The sequence below is a fragment of the Silene latifolia genome, chromosome 1, assembly GCF_048544455.1.
Source record: "Silene latifolia isolate original U9 population chromosome 1, ASM4854445v1, whole genome shotgun sequence".
In the NCBI taxonomy this organism is placed as follows: domain Eukaryota; kingdom Viridiplantae; phylum Streptophyta; class Magnoliopsida; order Caryophyllales; family Caryophyllaceae; genus Silene; species Silene latifolia.
This window is the reverse complement of record NC_133526.1, coordinates 54593475-54610459: the sequence shown is the minus strand read 5'-3', so window position 1 is coordinate 54610459 and position 16985 is coordinate 54593475. Positions and strand designations below refer to the sequence as shown.

The 16985-nt window shown below is 35.9% G+C and overlaps 1 protein-coding gene across 1 annotated transcript; it reads left to right on the top strand.

The window, feature by feature from the left end:
* Positions 1–2104: 2104 nt before the first annotated feature.
* LOC141605692 (structural maintenance of chromosomes protein 2-1-like) lies at positions 2105–16684 on the top strand. Its single transcript, XM_074424565.1, has 22 exons — positions 2105–2169; positions 2724–3284; positions 4289–4969; positions 5364–5507; positions 5629–5928; positions 6149–6334; positions 6453–6617; positions 6704–6763; positions 9714–9776; positions 10050–10153; positions 11089–11185; positions 12229–12345; positions 12450–12668; positions 12955–13095; positions 13178–13345; positions 14006–14190; positions 14366–14459; positions 14564–14652; positions 14734–14959; positions 15166–15240; positions 15767–15908; positions 16330–16684. The coding sequence occupies exons 2-21, from the start codon at positions 2967–2969 to the stop codon at positions 15881–15883; spliced, it is 3549 nt and encodes a 1182-aa protein (XP_074280666.1). The 5' UTR covers positions 2105–2169; positions 2724–2966; the 3' UTR covers positions 15884–15908; positions 16330–16684.
* The last annotated feature ends 301 nt before the right edge of the window (positions 16685–16985 follow it).

The following is a 16985-nucleotide window of genomic DNA, read 5'->3' as shown; positions in this document are numbered from 1 at the left end:
TCCAACTAATTAAGTAATACAAAAATAAAAACTCTATAAGTACCGCGCATTCATTGCGCGGGATCTAAACTAGTATGTTATCATGTTACTAATCCGTAACATCTATGTTAATTATGCGTTCAATTTGTAACACCTCAAGTTATGTTATCTATGGAATGTGACCCTTGTATAAATAGGAAGTTTATATACTGAAGCCAACACATAGTAACACTATATCCCTACAATATTTGCAAAATTTCTCTTTATGTTACTTCTTTGAAAATTGGAACATATTGACATATTATGCACACACTTTCGAAATTAAAGTTATACACGTGCAGAAACAAAAACCACTGAACATTCAGCTAAGGATAGTTCAAAATAATTATCCTCCACGCGCGAAACATAACGACAATAAGTAATTGTTTATAATGCATTTGCCGAACATGACCAAATGTCCCCAAAATAACTAAATTTTTTGAACAAACACAAAATATTCCCAAAATAACTGCCCCCGGATTCCAGAATTACTGTTTGCCTGCACTACCACCACCTGCACCTTGTCCAGCACCACCTACACTATGTTGTTCTTTTTTCATCGCACTGTGAGTGTAGCGCTTACTACCTATATTAAGGCCTTGTTCTTTCTGGTTTATTTTCAGCTCACTTCAGTTCAACTCAGCTCTATTCAGTTCGGTTCAGCTCAGCTCAATTCAGTTAAGTTCAGCTCAGCTCGGTTCAGTTCAGCTCCACTAAATTCAGCCAATTTCAATTTTGCCCATCTTAAACTTAATAGTTATTATTATTATTATTATTATTATTATTATTATTATTATTATTATTATTATTATTATTATTATTATTATTATTATTATTATTATTATTATTATTATTATAAGAAGATGCGCGCAGCTTTCATTAAAATAAAAGTAAAAGTTTACATGAAATTGGTGGGGAGCCGAGAGACAATCTGGGCTCCCACACCCTTAGCAATAGCAAAGCTAAGCCTAGTAAAAATGTAAGCGGCTACCCGAGCCCCGTATCCGAGATACCGAGAATTTTGGATCCGCTTGAGCAAGGCAACAAGATCATCGAACCCGACTCCCGAGGGAAGAGAAAGAGAAAGGTAGGAAACCATAACTCGCTACCGCGCACAAATCCCCATACTTAGCACACTTTCGCTGAGCAGCATCAGCGACAACCCGGCCCGGCACAAAGTCTGTCAACCCAGTCTGAGTCAAAGGTTATTATTATTATTATTATTATTATTATTATTATTATTATTATTATTATTATTATTATTATTATTATTATTATTATTATTATTATTATTATTATTATTATTATTATTATTATTATTATTATTATTATTATTTTATAGAAGGATGCACGCAGCTTTCATAAATAGAAAAACAGAAGTTTACATGAAATTGGTGGGGAGCCGAGATAAAAGCTGGGCCCCCACACCCTTAGAAACAGCAAAGCTAAGTCTAGTAAAAATATAAGCAGCCACCCGAGCCCCCGCATCCTGAGATACCGAGAATTTCTGGATCCGCTTGTGCAAGGCAACAACATCCGAACCCAGCTCCCCAAGCGAAGAGAAAGAGAAGGGAAGGAAACCATAACTAGCTGTCGCGCATAATAATAATAATAATAATAATAATAATAATAATAATAATATTATTATTATTATTATTATTATTATTATTATTTGATTCAATTCAAACTCTATTGATTGGTGAGCTCCATTCAATTTCGATTCGATTAAACTCAGTCCATTGATTCAACTTAGCTCCATTCAGATTAGCTCAGTTCAGTTCAGCTCTTAAAAGCCAGAAAGAACAGGGTCTAAGCAAGAATTATCATATAATTTTATTCCAGTAAAAATAGGTAATTATAGTTAATTAATATATTATAGTTAATTAATAAAGTTAATAAATTGAAATTATTATTTGATCGACATGAGAACTAACATTCATAATTGAGTAATTTGACAAATTTGATTAATTATGTAACTCAAAATGACAACGCTACAATTGCAAAAGGTGTATATGAAAAAGCGAAACTTTGTTTTTTTGGAATAGGTAAGGTATAAAAAGGTAATGGTAAAAGAAAAGGTACACGAAATCTTTGTAAATGTAACCGCAACACTACGACCGGAAAACAGGATAATTTTGAACCGTCCTAGAAGTAGGGATGTCAATGGATCGGGTTCGGATCGGGTGAAGCCTCATCCGTCATCCATCCGTCTTTTTAAAATCTCATCCAACCCGTCCGTCATCCGTGAAATATATCATCCGTCATCCATCCATCCATCATCCATGGATGAAACGGGTGGATCGGGTGATAAACGGGTGTTGTGCATTTATAATTTCAAGTTTAAAAAAATGATGATTTTTTTTTCTCTACAAAAATAAAGTTAGATAATTAATTTAGTTTAACTTTCTAGTCGGTAGGCTTACAAAATATTTATATTGAGAGTAGAAAAATATGAAAATTTAAATATTTTATATCTTAATAATGTGTTATATGTAAAAAAAATTAAATAAAAAATAATAAAATCGGGTGATGGATGGATGGCGGGTGGATGGCGGGTGGAATTTCTTCATCCAACCCATCCGTCATCCACATCCGTTTCATCCGTCATCCATCCACCATCCATTTAAATCGGGTTTTCATCCATCTTTTAGGATCGGGTGGATCGGGTTTTGATGGATGCGGGTGAAATTGACATCCCTACCTAGAAGCCATATTCCCGCCATTAAACTTGTGTTGGCTTCTCTCTCATCTTTTCAAACATCCCCAACTCTCCTTCCTAATCAATGACTTTCCCAATTTCTGCATTTTAAACAGTTTAAGATTAGATCCTCTCGATTTCCTTCCATTTCCTTGTAAGCAGTGTCTCTTCATAAACCCTAACTCTTCTTCAATCAATTCCCCAATTCCTAGGGTTTCCATCTCAAAAACCCCCCAATATTTGTTCGAAAATGCACATCAAAGAGGTCTGCTTGGAGGGTTTCAAGTCCTATGCAACCCGGACCGTAGTCTCGGGTTTTGACCCCCTTTTCAACGCAATTACCGGGTTAAATGGATCCGGCAAGTCCAACATTCTTGACTCCATTTGCTTTGTTCTTGGCATTACTAATTTACAGCAAGTTCGCGCTTCCAATCTCCAGGAATTGGTCTACAAGCAAGGCCAAGCTGGCATTACAAAGGCTACTGTCTCCATTATTTTCGACAATTCCGATCGAAGTAGGAGTCCCCTTGGTTATGAGGATTGTACTGAGATTACTGTCACTCGTCAGGTTCGTTACGAGACCTTACCAATTAAGTTAGCTGATATTCGCCTTTTAAGGGAATTTGGCCTTTTTTTTTTTTTATAGTATTCGAGTTAATTGTTGTTGAATTTGGAGAATGTACTTGTGTTGACAAATGGTTGCTGTCACGATTTAGCTAACTGATATTTGGTTGCGATTTTTATGTTTCTGCGATGTTTTGTGTGATTATGTTCTTCGAAATTTGCGTTCTTCAGTTGAATCATAGTGTGTTTGATTTTTGACTATGGAATGTGTTAGCATGTCCAAATTGGGGTTACCATTTTGTTGTTTGTTGCTTTAGGTGTTGCACTCGCCTTTCGAGAATACTGAGTTGTTTTTTCCTTTTTCAATTCTTGCAATCGGAGAAAAGATGATACGGAAATAGGAAGTAAGGGGAAAATATAAGAAATAACTAGGACAAAGGCGCACTCTATTTAAGAGCAATACGACTTTAATACCTCATTCCAAAAAGAAAAGGAGGCGGGAAAAGCCCTAGAAGAAGGGCTTGAGAAGATGAAGATTGTAAGACACCATCATGTTAAGTGAGCTAATGTAACCCCTTTGAAGGTTCAAGTGTCAAATTGTCCGTAAATATTAGTTTAGGTATCTTAGTAATGATGCCTAGTTTCTGCTTCTGGGGAAAAAGTGTCACTGGTTGGTATTTGCAATTTTTTGGTTACGGTGTCTATTATCTTATGCCACTCCTGACTTCTAGTCTCTTCTGTGGCTTAGTAGTTGAAACAAAAGCCTGTTGAAGACTCTTTCCAAATTTCTTTATTTGTATCTGTACTGTGCTGATTCTTGCTCAAAGGCTGTGAAGTTCTTCAATTATGGGAGTTTACTTCTGCCTCTTTTCAAGGTTGCCTTTGTTTGTGTGAGCTAGTAGTTCTTCAATAGTGTACTAAGGTAAACAAAAAATCAGTCAAGAAGTAAAGAATTTTCTCAAAAACAAGCTATCTCTTGGCTTATCATCCTAGTGTCATCTTTTGCAGATTGTGGTTGGGGGCAGGAACAAGTATATTATTAATGGGCACCTTGCTCAGCCTAGCAGGGTTCAAAATCTCTTCCACTCCGTTCAACTCAATGTGAACAATCCACATTTTCTTATTATGCAAGGGCGTATCACAAAAGTTTTGAACATGAAGCCTCCTGAAATATTGTCTATGCTTGAAGAGGCTGCTGGGACTAGGATGTATGAGACAAAGAAAGAGGCTGCTCTGAAGACTCTCGAGAAAAAACAAAGCAAAGTTGATGAGATTGATAAGCTTCTTGATCATGAAATCTTACCCGCTCTTGAGAAACTGAGGAAGGAAAGAATGCAGTACAAGCAATGGGCTAATGGAAATGCTGAGTTAGATAAGCTTAAAAGGTTCTGCATTGCTTTCGAGTATGTGCATGCTGAGAGAATCAAGGATAGTGCAGTTCATGAAGTGGAGCAAGTAAAGGTTAAAATTATTGAGGTAGACACTGATGTACATAGAATGAAGTCTGAGTTGCAAGAAATGGATGTCAAAGTATCTGAGTTGACTGCTGCAAAAGAGGCAAGTATGGGTGGTGAAATTACAATTTTGCAACAAAAAGTAGATGCTTTGGCTCAGGATCTTGTGAAAGAGACATCAATTCTCAAAAATAAAGAGGATACTATCTCAACTGAAAGAAAGAATGCTGATAAGGTAAGTTCCTTTATGTCTATAACTAGAAAAAAAAATTGTGCGTTTTGCCCAATTTGGCTTCGAAAAAATGTGTTATGCTTAGTTTGTACTCCCTCCTATTCTATATTTTCTTCCCCTTTCATTTTTACACAAGAAATAACAAAGTGAATTTGGATCATACAAAACACACTACCCCACATGTCATTGAATTTGGACCACACAAATCATCCCAAAAAAAGAAATAGGGAAGAAAACCCGAATAACCGAATAAGGAAATAGGGAAGAAAATATAGAATAGGAGGGAGTATATAATACTGACATAAATTTTCAATGGGTTCTATAGACAAATTTTTCTGGGTTAGTTGATGCTTCCTTTAGCGACCTTATTGATACAATAGCATTGCAATAATGCAAGATCACGAAAAACATTGAAGAACTGAAGCAGTCAGTGGAAGAAAGAGCTGCTGCTGTCAAAATGGCTGAAGATGGTGCAGCTGATCTTAGAAAAAGAGCTCAGGAACTCTCTAAGGATTTGGATGACTCTGAAAAAGAGTACCAGGTGTGACATTGCATTGGAATCAATTAGCTGGAACTCTTTGAAGTTCCTTGTGTAATAATTTTTTTTCTGACAATCCCTTGTGTAATAAATTGATACTATTATGCTCAATGTTCTTGAGTAGGGTGTGTTGGCTGGCAAAAGCAGTCAGAACGAAGAGAAGTGCATGGAGGATCAGTTAGTCGATGCAAAAGCAGCAGTAGGGAATGCTGAAATAGAGCTTAAGCAGCTCAAAACACAAATAAGCCATGATGAGAAAGAGCTGAAAGAGAAAAATGCTCAGTTCCTGTCAAAGCGTGATGAGGCTACTGCTGTAGAGAAGGAATTGACTACTAGGAAAAGAGAAGTTGAAAATGTTACAAAAGCGTTGGAGTCCCTTCCCTATAAAGAAGACCAAAATCAACTCATTGATTCTCTACATAAGGTCTTTATGTAAAGCCAAATTCCACATAGAACGGTCTCTGAGTCCACTTTCTAAGCTTAAAGGAGGTTTCATCCCAAACCAATTGGCAAAGGGTGAAGCAACTCTTTGGGTTATAAATCTATGAACTTCTTGTCTTTCAATGCGGGACACTCATATGTGAGTGAGTCTGCACATATTAGGAACTATTCTAACACGTACTTCATATCCCTTCATTTATCAGGAGCGTGAGGCTGAATTGAACGAGGTGCAGAGACTGAAAGATAAAATAAGGGGACTTCATGCGCAGTTGGCAAACATTGAGTTCACGTACCGTGATCCTAGTAGGAATTTCGACAGGTCAAAAGTTAAAGGTGTAATTGCAAAACTCATCAAAATAAAAGATGGATCTACAATGACTGCTCTGGAGGTATCTTATGTATTCTTGACTTGTTTATTCTCCTTCCAAGATAGTTTTTAAAATGAGCCCAAGAATTTTTACCCCTGTATATTTCTGCGTGCTTCTCTAATTACCACGTCGGTTGTAGGTGGTAGCTGGTGGTAAGCTGTTCAACGTTGTTGTCGACACGGAAACTACTGGCAAACAACTTCTGCAAAATGGTGATCTTCGTAGAAGAGTCACCATTATTCCTCTAAATAAAATTCAAGCTCATGTTATACCACCTAATAAACAGCAAGCCGCAACCAATTTGGTCAGTTTACTTTATGTTTCTTGTTTCAACATGGCCGTTTGCAACAATATGTCATATTAATAGTCCCTACGCTTCTGGGTTTGTAGGTTGGAAAGGAGAATGCCAAACTGGCACTGTCTTTAGTGGAATATGATGATGATTTGAAGGTACTCTTTTATGCTGCCTGGATAACCGTATATTTAATAATGTGATCATTGCTTGTGCCAAGTTGCATGTCATGATCTCATGGCACGAACTTGGCACTTGGCTGTTCATAAAGACTATGCACTGTGTTCGCATTTAGGACGTAATTTAATGTTTATCCCAGGTTGCCTATGTCAATATAAATACACATCTTCTGATTCGCAGTATGTTCTTATTAAAGTCTGATATGGAGTACAATTTTAAGCAAATGCCATGATGATAGACTACGTTCAAACCTATTAGCGATTTGCTAAGGTTTGAGCGAATCCAATAACCAATACTTACCTTTACACGGGCTGTGTTCCCTGTCTGATCCTTGAGAAATGTGAATGCTATGAGAAGCTGTTGCTGTTCAGCCTGTTTTCTGTTCCGTAGTTTTGTTATGGTCCTATTTGATATTTACAATTCTAAAAGGATAGTTGCTTTCTCTTTTTATCATATAAATACATTATGAGTCTATGTTACTCCGACAATTCACTTAACTGCCGTGTCGTGTGTCCGACACAACACTTCGACAGTTCACATTAGAACACAACAACAACAACAACATCAGAGCATTAATCCCAAAAAGTTCACATTAGAACACAAAATAGAAAAATCTGCACAAAGTAGCTGTATCTGACACGTGTCAGAGTAACACAATTATAGACCTAGCAAAATCAACTTGACCCGAATAACCCGGCCTGACACTCAAACTAAGGACACGTACTTGACTCGAACACAAATTGACGCGACCAGAATGTTTATTGTTGGAAACCGATCGTTATCTCTAAATAACTTGATAATAACCGACACAAGAATGACCTGAACCTGAATTGGCCCGACTCGACCCGAATTTTCTTTAATCTATAACGACATAAGCAGACCCGTCTGCTAGGTATACACAGTTGTAAGTAGACCTGTAAATCCGACCCGTTTTTTAGGGTCAAAGTCCCGTAAATCTTGACCTGCGACCCTATTGACCCGAGCCCAAAATGACCCGTTATTTTAAAGTCGAAACCCGACTCGATCCGTTTGACCCGTTGGGTCAAAGATAAATGAAGAATATTATTGTAATATTTATATTTATATACAATAGGAAAAATTGTCGGGAATAATCCCACCTTTAGTCAATCTTCCAGGAATAGTCCCACCTTTATGTATTCCCAAAATAATCCGACCTTTTAACCCTATCTTCTTTAAATAGTCCTTTTTACTTGTTACTTGTTTAAAAGGTTTCTAGCCTTTTAAATCATTGTCTTTTCTAAATCTTTAGGTTTTTATTTTTATTTTATTTCATATCTCATCATCTCTCACCTTCTTTATGCCTAAAATACTTAGCATAATAACACAATCTAACCCACTTTTTGAAACTAAAAAGGCATAGAAACTAATCTAAACAAAATTTCATAAAGTCCAAATATCAAACAATCAAGAGATTTTATTTTTGGTCAAGAATTATAGGCACATAGGCCACAATCAAAATTGCCAGTTCGGATCCTCTATCCCATTTTTGTGTCTTATCTTGTGTCCCATTATCTCTCCATTTGACACATAAGCGATAAATATTAAAAATAAGTATGTAGATATTATCTAAGGATGAGGTGTCAGAATATTAAGGTAATGGAACACAAGATGGGACACAATAATTGGACAGAGGATCCGGACTGCAAAATCGCACGCACGAGGTAGGAGAAACTGTAAATTGGGTTTGAGTGTTTATACATGAGGATGGTGTCATGGTTACTTTGTTAAATTCACTTATTTATACTTCAACTTACTCAATTAATGATAGTCAACGTTAATTATCGAGTTAACTTTCATTATCCATCAATAAGTAGATTAATTAGATGAATTATGTACTTACTTTTGCTCCATTATGAAGTAAAAATTTATAATATTATGGTGTCATTGAATAATGCTATAATGTTGGTTATTTGTGTTCATAAAAACAGTAGAATATAAGTTAGCGAGAGGGGGATAAGAGGAGACTAAAAGAGATTTAAAGAAGGGAAAAATGGTTAGTAATGAAGTAAATTAATTAGAAGAGAAATTTAAAGTGTCAACTAACATTTGCCTATATGGCGGGTCATTTTTTTGAGGGATTGTTTAAAGAAGATGGGGTTAAAAGGTGAGATTATTTTGGGATTACATAAAGGTGGGATTATTTCTGGAAGATTGACTAAAGGTGGGATTATTCCCATCAATTTTTTCTATACAATATTTGAAATAAAAAATAAAAAAATAATTTCTTTAATATTTTAAATTAAAAAATCAAACTTATGTAACTTTTATACTCCCTCCTATTCTCCATTTTGTTCCCCTTTGTTATGGGCACAAGATTTTAGGAGGGGAATAAAGTATGAATTGTGTGAGTTGGGTGGGGTTTGGTGATAGGAGAGATAAATGAATAAATAGGAATTAAATAAGGAATTGTGAGTTGGGTGGGGTTTGGTGATAAGAGAGAGGAATGAATAAATAAGAATTAAATAAGGAATTGTGAGTTGAGCGGGGTTTGGTGATAGGAGAGAAGAATGAATAAAATAAGAGTAAAAGTTTTCCAAAAAAAGAAAGAGGAAGAAAACCTGAATAATCCGTTTAAGGAAATAGGGAAGAAAATGGTGAATACGAAGGAGTATCATTTAATAATAAAAAATATTAAAATAATTTAATTTTTATGAATGTTTTAATATGATTACGATAAGTAATGAATATAATTATATTATTAATATTAAATACTCCGTATGATTTAATTTTAAAAAATATGTTTTTGTGGCTTAAAAATTGTAAAATAAAAGACATTAGAAACTTTTCTTTGCCCCATATTCTGACCCTAACCCGACCTAGGACCCGACCCGCCCGAACCGTTTGACAAGTCTAATTATGTGTCTGCTTTTGGAAGCATTAATTCAGACTTGACAATGCTGGTTACAGAGTGCCATGGAGTATGTTTTTGGATCAACCTTTGTGTGCAAGACTAGGGAAGCTGCAGTAAAGGTGAGTTTGTAGTGGTTTATAAACATAATAATTTTGTTGGTTTGACATTCTTTTTACCTTTTGTAATTGCTACTAAGAGGAGACTAGGTAACAAGCAGATAAGTGTGGCAAAATTGTAATTTGTAACTGGTCTATGAAAAGTTATATGTTGATTAATTGGCCATTTCTGGTGTTGGCATCTAGTTAGTCTAGTCTCTAACTTCATGTTTATCAGATTGATATTTTGGTGATTAATATCAGATTTCAGATTTCCTTTTGAAATGATTTTCACAGGTTGCCTTCAACAAAGAAGGCAATATCGACATCAGGGAGCCGTGTGTTACTCTTGAAGGTGATATATTTCAGCCAAGCGGCCTCCTGACTGGTGGTAGTCGCAGGTAACATAGTCAGAGATATTACATGTCTTTTGAGGTTCTAATTTGAGCTAGTCAACAGCCCAACACAATTTTTGACTCACTGCTAAATTTCCATAAAGCCTTAAAAATTTTACTTTACATACAATTTCGACATTTTTGCAATGTTACTAGCTTTGCATTGATTGGCAACATTTTTCTGAGTAACAGTAGTTCAATATCTGATTAGGGCTGTCTAATAAATCACACGTAGTTGTATGAGTTGGTGTTAAAATAATTTTATTGCAAGACCACTTTACTTAGAAATTGAAGTGACCAACAATAACCATTTTAGCTAGCTACTGCTTATCATTTTCATAACGGTAGGGGCCATTTCATCATGTTTGATGATCCTTTTTATCATGGGACACCATGTTGTATGAGTTGCAACCATTTTACTTCTACACTTCTGCTGCACTAACGGTTATATGCTAACTTATTATAGGTCCGTCTAAGATTTGACTTTCTGAAGTGAAAAGGCAAGACAAGCCCTGACACTTGAAAAATTTTAGAAGTTATGTAAAATTTCTGGTGACGGCAAAGGCTTACTTAAACAACAGCCACCACAACGTCTTAACCAAAATGTTTTGGGATTGGCTATTCATTGAAAATATTACACAAATCATTTTTTTTTTGGTTATAATGTTATATACCACACCATTATTCGGTTATAGTATATCTGTGTATTATAGTGAATACCTTCAGCGATGTTTATATGTTAGACAGTCTGGATTCGGTGTTGTTTTTAGTTTTAATTATTTTTTGTGAATCAATTCTGTTACTGAAAACTAGATCCCTCTGGCTGAGCCTTTTTGCTTTTCTTGTTCGCTTATGGGCATGCTGCCATGATCTCCCTTTTGATTCTAGTAATCCACAGCTATGCTACGTAGTTTTCACCTGACTTTATGTTCATGTTTCAGGGGTGGTGGTGAGTTGCTTGGTCGTCTGTGTGTTTTGGCAGAGACCGAGTCAGACCTTAATGCTCACCAGAATAGATTATCTAAAATAGAAGCCGAGGTTAGTCTACAATTATCTTTCCGAATATGCTAATGTTCCATAGTATTTTCATCCCTTTTTGTTTTTTCTTTCTGGTTAGATCACTGAAAAGCTAGAGATGTGATAAGTGACTAGTGATTAGATGGGTCAAATTACTTAAATGTCTGCTTTGATATTATACAATTTGTGGCAAGTTTCTACCATGTTTAGTGTGTTTTTCGTTTCTTGTCAAACAGCATCTGACAATTGTAGTAGAGTGTTGGACTTGTGATCAATGTTCCTCGAAGTTGGTTACGAGTGTTGGATTGGGCTAAAGTATAGTGTTCTCATGACTCCATTTTTGAGACACAACAAGGATTGAGGACATACATGGGAATATGTTCACAAATTTGAAATTTATTACTCCGTAATAATCTTGAAAAACTAGTGTTTTTCATTGTAAAATAGCAAAATCTTTGTGACACAAGTCTTGGTAAGGAAAAGGTTCAAGTACAGATTCTCCACCCATATGGCTATATCCTTGAGTATCGTGTCATATACAGCTACGACACTAGGCGTATAGAGTTGAAGTAGCATGGGCTGTGGTTATGTTTTGTTGCGGAGACTGGAGAGTAAGAAATATTGGACGGAATTTCATCAAAATTTTGCTGATAACTGATAAAGCAGGGTTTCTTGCGCTCAGAAGGGAGATTAGGTTTACTTAAAGCGGCGACTAGCATTTTCCGAATGAAAAATATGAGAAATTCTCTTCTTAGAGTTAATGTTCTGATAGGTGGAATGGGGAAAATCCTTCAGTTAGTTTCGATAGGTCCTGAGATTTGGTATATTATAAATGTCAGGAAGCTAACGAAGATATTTATCTAGTTACCCAATGGAAGCTAGCTAAATGGTCATTTATCATGCTAAAATAATCTTAGATCTGCCTAAAGTGGGTTCATTGCTGGCGAATGGTGTTTATACTCTGTATCTTGCCTTCTATGTTTACCTTGGAAGTCACTACCCATGCTCTTCGTCTACAACATTTTATCAATGCCGTTTGACTTTAGTCTTGAATACCTACGCAGATTAATCAGTTGCTTCCCCTTCAAAAGAAGTTCACTGACCTGAACAACCAGCTCAAACTGAAGGAATATGAGCTTGAATTATTCAAAGGCCGCGCTGAACAAAATGAACATCACAAGGTAGAAATTATTATCTGCAATAAACATCACTTTGCTTCTCATGCTTATATGAGCTGTCGAGAGCCAGAATTCCTAAACTAGAACCACTTTCTTGCTTCATTCAGCTTGGAGAATTGTTAAAGAAGATTGAGCAAAATCTTTCAGATGCAAAGTCTAGTCTGAAGAAGAAAGAAGAAGTTTATCAGAATTGTGTTAAGAAGGTAACTTCTCTTGAGAAGTCGATTAAAGAATATGATAGCAGTAGGGAGGCCAGGCTCAAAGAATTAGACAAAAGGATCAAGGGTTTAAAGGCTCAAATGAAGTCAATATCAAAGGATCTCAAGGTATGTTATATTGACTCTCCATTTAGAAAGCCATAACTAAATGCTCGATGTGAGCTTCATGTGCGTGTCTGTGAGAAGCTGAGTGCGTTGTAAGGCATTTTATGGACTATTTGTTGTCTAATAGAAGTAATGTTTAACGCCTTCATGTTTTCTGTGATTTTATTGCTTTCTCACATTAGCTTACCCATGTTACTTTATACTTCATGTTTATTTTTTAGGTTATGTTGCCCCTTTTAAAATTTGTTTTTTCCCTACCATCATCTAAGACGGACATGAAATATGATAGGAGCATGAGAACCAGAGAGAAAAGCTTATAATGGAAGTGGAAGCCGTAACTGAAGAGCGCGCTTCCTTGGAAAGCCAACTTGATTCTCTTCAGACTCAAATCCAAAGTTGGGTGTCTGAAGTTGATGAGCAGAAAGCCAAGGTCATTTCACTATTCAGTTCTCCCAATTTCAATTAAGTTGCTGCATTTATTTTTTCACAATCTCAACCTTTTTTTGTCACAGGTGGCCTCCATGAAGGAAAATCATGACCAAACTCGGTCTGATCTTAACTCAGCACGTTTAAAGATGAAAGAATGCGACTCACAAATCAGTCACATATTGAAGGAGCAGCAACAACTCCAAAGCAAAATTAGTGAAGCAAACCTAGAAAGGAAGAAGATGGAAAATGAGGTATTGTGTATTTCTACTACTTTCTCTTTCTTTAATTGATGAATACTCCCTCTGTCCCGGTCATTTGTTGTCCTATTCCATTTTGGGGTGTCTCACTCAATTGTTGCCCTTTCTATTTTAAGAATGAACTTGATGAACAATTTGATCATTCACAATCAATTTGGTCCACTTGTCATTTAGTAATTGGCCCCCTCCTTTTTCCTTGGTCTTTGTGCCAAAACCAAAGGACAACAATTGACCGGGACGGAGGGAGTAGTTCATTTCCCTTTCTATGATGTGTACCATCTTGTTTTCAATGATTATCCTATTCCGTACCCAGAAACAGTCTCTCTATTTTAAACATAGGGTAAGATTGTGCACATCTGACATCCATACATAGATCATTTGAATGATATCCTGGGAGAGACAGGTCCATGGTGATATGGGATGAGCTTTTAGGTTTCAGGTTATAAGCTTCAAAACCTTAGCAACTAACCAGCTTTCACAATGGGACTGTTTCACTCACCTAATTTTGCCAGAGGAAGACCTAATAGATTCTTTTGCAATCTTCTTCACTTTGGCCCATCTTCGAACACAATTCTATGGTAATCAGTATATTTTATTATTTTAATGCTCTGAAGCTTAACAAAGCTTCGCACTTAAATATCTCGGATTGCTTAGGTGAGAAGGATGGAGGAGGAACAAAAAGATTGCTCCTTGAAGGTTGACCGATTAATTGAGAAACATGCCTGGATAGCATCCGAGAAGCAGCTATTTGGAAAAAGTGGAAGTGACTATGACTTTTCATCTCGGGACCCACACAAAGCAAGGAATGAACTCGAGATACTACAGACTGAACAATCAAGGTAAGCTCCAGTATGAATATAATTTGTTTATCAAGTTTTCTAGGAGATGAGTACCTATAGAGCAAGCATTTCTCTCTTTTTTGTTCATTGTGTTTTTGTATGTATATTTATTGTTAACGTCATCATTCATTTTCTTCTGCAATGACACCTTTTTTTCCCCTTTCCACTTCCCTAGCTTAGAAAAAAGAGTTAACAAAAAGGTGATGGCAATGTTTGAGAAGGCAGAAGATGAGTACAATGATCTATTATCCAAAAAGAAGATAGTTGAGGTTGGCCCTCCTACTCAATTTACTGTGTTTTTTTTTTTTTTTTTTTTTTTTTTTTTGTGGCTTATAGTATAGTATATCATACTCACCTTTTCTCCTTCCCACAGAATGATAAGGCAAAGATCAAGAAGGTTATTGACGAGCTTGATGAAAAGAAGAAAGAAACATTAAAGATCACATGGGTGAAAGTGAACTCGTGAGTCCTATATTATTTTTCTGAACTTTTGATTGAGTTATCAGTTCTGAACCACGACTAACATTTTGGTTATAATGTCAGCGACTTTGGGTCCATCTTTTCCACATTATTGCCAGGAACAACAGCAAAGTTGGAACCTCCAGAGGGTGGCACCTTTTTAGACGGGCTTGAGGTTCGTGTTGCATTTGGAGGAGTTTGGAAGCAGTCATTGTCAGAACTTAGTGGAGGCCAACGATCTTTGCTTGCTTTGTCTTTGATATTAGCACTGCTTCTCTTCAAGCCTGCTCCACTTTACATACTTGATGAGGTAAGCAAGTGATGCTAATCTTGAATGATCTTGGAGAGATCCATATGACTTAGTTAGAATAGCAAAAGTGGAAATAATGACTTGATAGATGATCGGAATTTTGGAATAGTTCAATCTGGTAGCTGTGCTAACCATTGACCTTTTAGTTAACTTACTTCCATTTTGTATCATTGTATGTGATGGTCATTATTGTTTATGTATGTTAGGTTGATGCAGCTCTTGATTTGAGCCACACTCAAAATATTGGAAGGATGATCAAAACTCACTTCCCACAGTCACAGGTTATTTGAATTTACTTATTATTCACCTTCTTTTTCCATAAGAGCTAGCTCTATATGTGATGTTGATCTAGTTTCCTTACCTGCATGAGAAGTATGTCATGAAAATAATAACTACAAATTTATCTCCCCTAATCTCTTCTGATAGTTTCATTATACAGTTCTGTGTGAAACTTAATATTTAGAATTTACTTTGTATGCATAGAAAATCTTTCTTTTCTTGCTGATGAATGCCACGCTGGAAGAAACAAAGCTGTTAACAGTAAAAGTTCAACTTTCGATGGGTTATAGTTTTAACATTGAATTTGGACTTCACCGTAAGATTCAACTCAAATAAGAGCATGGTCAACAAGTATCGAATCACTGTTAGTTATAGCTACATTCCGCAGTTGATATTTCCAAGATTGACCAATCTCTATACCTTATAAGCTGCATTTTTGGACTACGAGTTTCTTGTCTGTTTTAAGGACAATATTTGACGAGACTCAATTTTTCTAAGTTGTGCATCTAAACTCTTGTCTCGTGCTAGTTCATTGTGGTTTCTCTCAAAGAAGGGATGTTCAACAACGCAAATGTCATATTCCGGACCAAGTTTGTCGATGGAGTTTCCACTGTTCAAAGAACTATGGCTGCCAAACAGAAGTGATTTTCCATCTCATATCCCTCCCCAGGTAAAATCTTAAGTTCGTCGCCATTTGTACTTTATCGCTAAGAATCAAATGAGAAAATCCACATATTATTTGAGAATTTCCATGTATCCAATAACTAAAGCTGTAGTTACTTTCAATTTCACTTTGTGTTAAACTTAAGAAGATTAATTACTCCATTTAAAACTTAAAGGTTTCGTATCATGTTTGTCAACCCGTCATCTGGAACCAGGGCTTTATTGTTAATGTATTCTCTTATCCACCCGAGATTATTAATGATATTGAAGTCGTGCAATTATTGTAAGACCGTGTCATGCAAAAAATGTTGACAACAGTCGTTCTTTTATCTATAAGTGAGGTACTTACTACTAACAAACTAGTCGGAACAACAAATCATCTGAATTATTGACTTCGCTTTTTTTTTTTTTTTTTTTTTTTTTGTCAGCGTGCAGGAATATGTTCAGCTGGTCGCTAACAATTCTAAGCATTATTGTTTGACTGAATTTTGTTCTGGGTTTCACATGGAGTTTGTATAATTGATAGCGTTCCTTGTAATCTTTGGTAAATAGCTAGGTATAATAGCATCCATTTGTTTTTGCAAATTGTAAGTGAGGAAATGCCAAAAGTTTGAGCAATGATTTATGTTACACTTTGTAAAAAAACATCTGATATACTCTATTACAACCGGTGGGTTTATTTTTTAGCTTTATAATAAAATTTCGAGTATTATTTTAAAGATTGTGAACTTCACTATAAAATTTTTGAGTTTGTCACTTAAACATCAACTTTCAACATTTCAACTAATTTACCTTATCTTTTTATTTTTTATTTTATTAATTTTTTGTTAAATTGGGATGGGGTAGCTTTACCAACTACAACTCTACAAGTGCTTACCTACTTCACTGAATCGACTGATCATCCAAAATGGACACCTTTTGTTTCCTTAACTCTACGCATTCACCAACCTTGTTCACAGCTGGATTTGCTGCTGCCACATGGACCTTCTGGTACATAAATGTTACCTATGTGTTTCATTGGACTGGTGGCAAAGTCAGGATTTGAAGTTAATAGGGGCGAAAAATTTCAGCGGGGACAAAAGGA

Excerpts from the sequence above, each read along its gene's own strand:
- LOC141605692 (XM_074424565.1), top strand. The coding sequence starts at position 2,967 with ATGCACATCAAAGAGGTCTGCTTGGAGGGTTTCAAGTCCTATGCAACC. Across the intron at positions 5,508-5,628 it reads ACTCTGAAAAAGAGTACCAG|GGTGTGTTGGCTGGCAAAAG; the intron begins GTGTGACATTGC and ends GTTCTTGAGTAG. Across the intron at positions 11,186-12,228 it reads TATCTAAAATAGAAGCCGAG|ATTAATCAGTTGCTTCCCCT; the intron begins GTTAGTCTACAA and ends ATACCTACGCAG.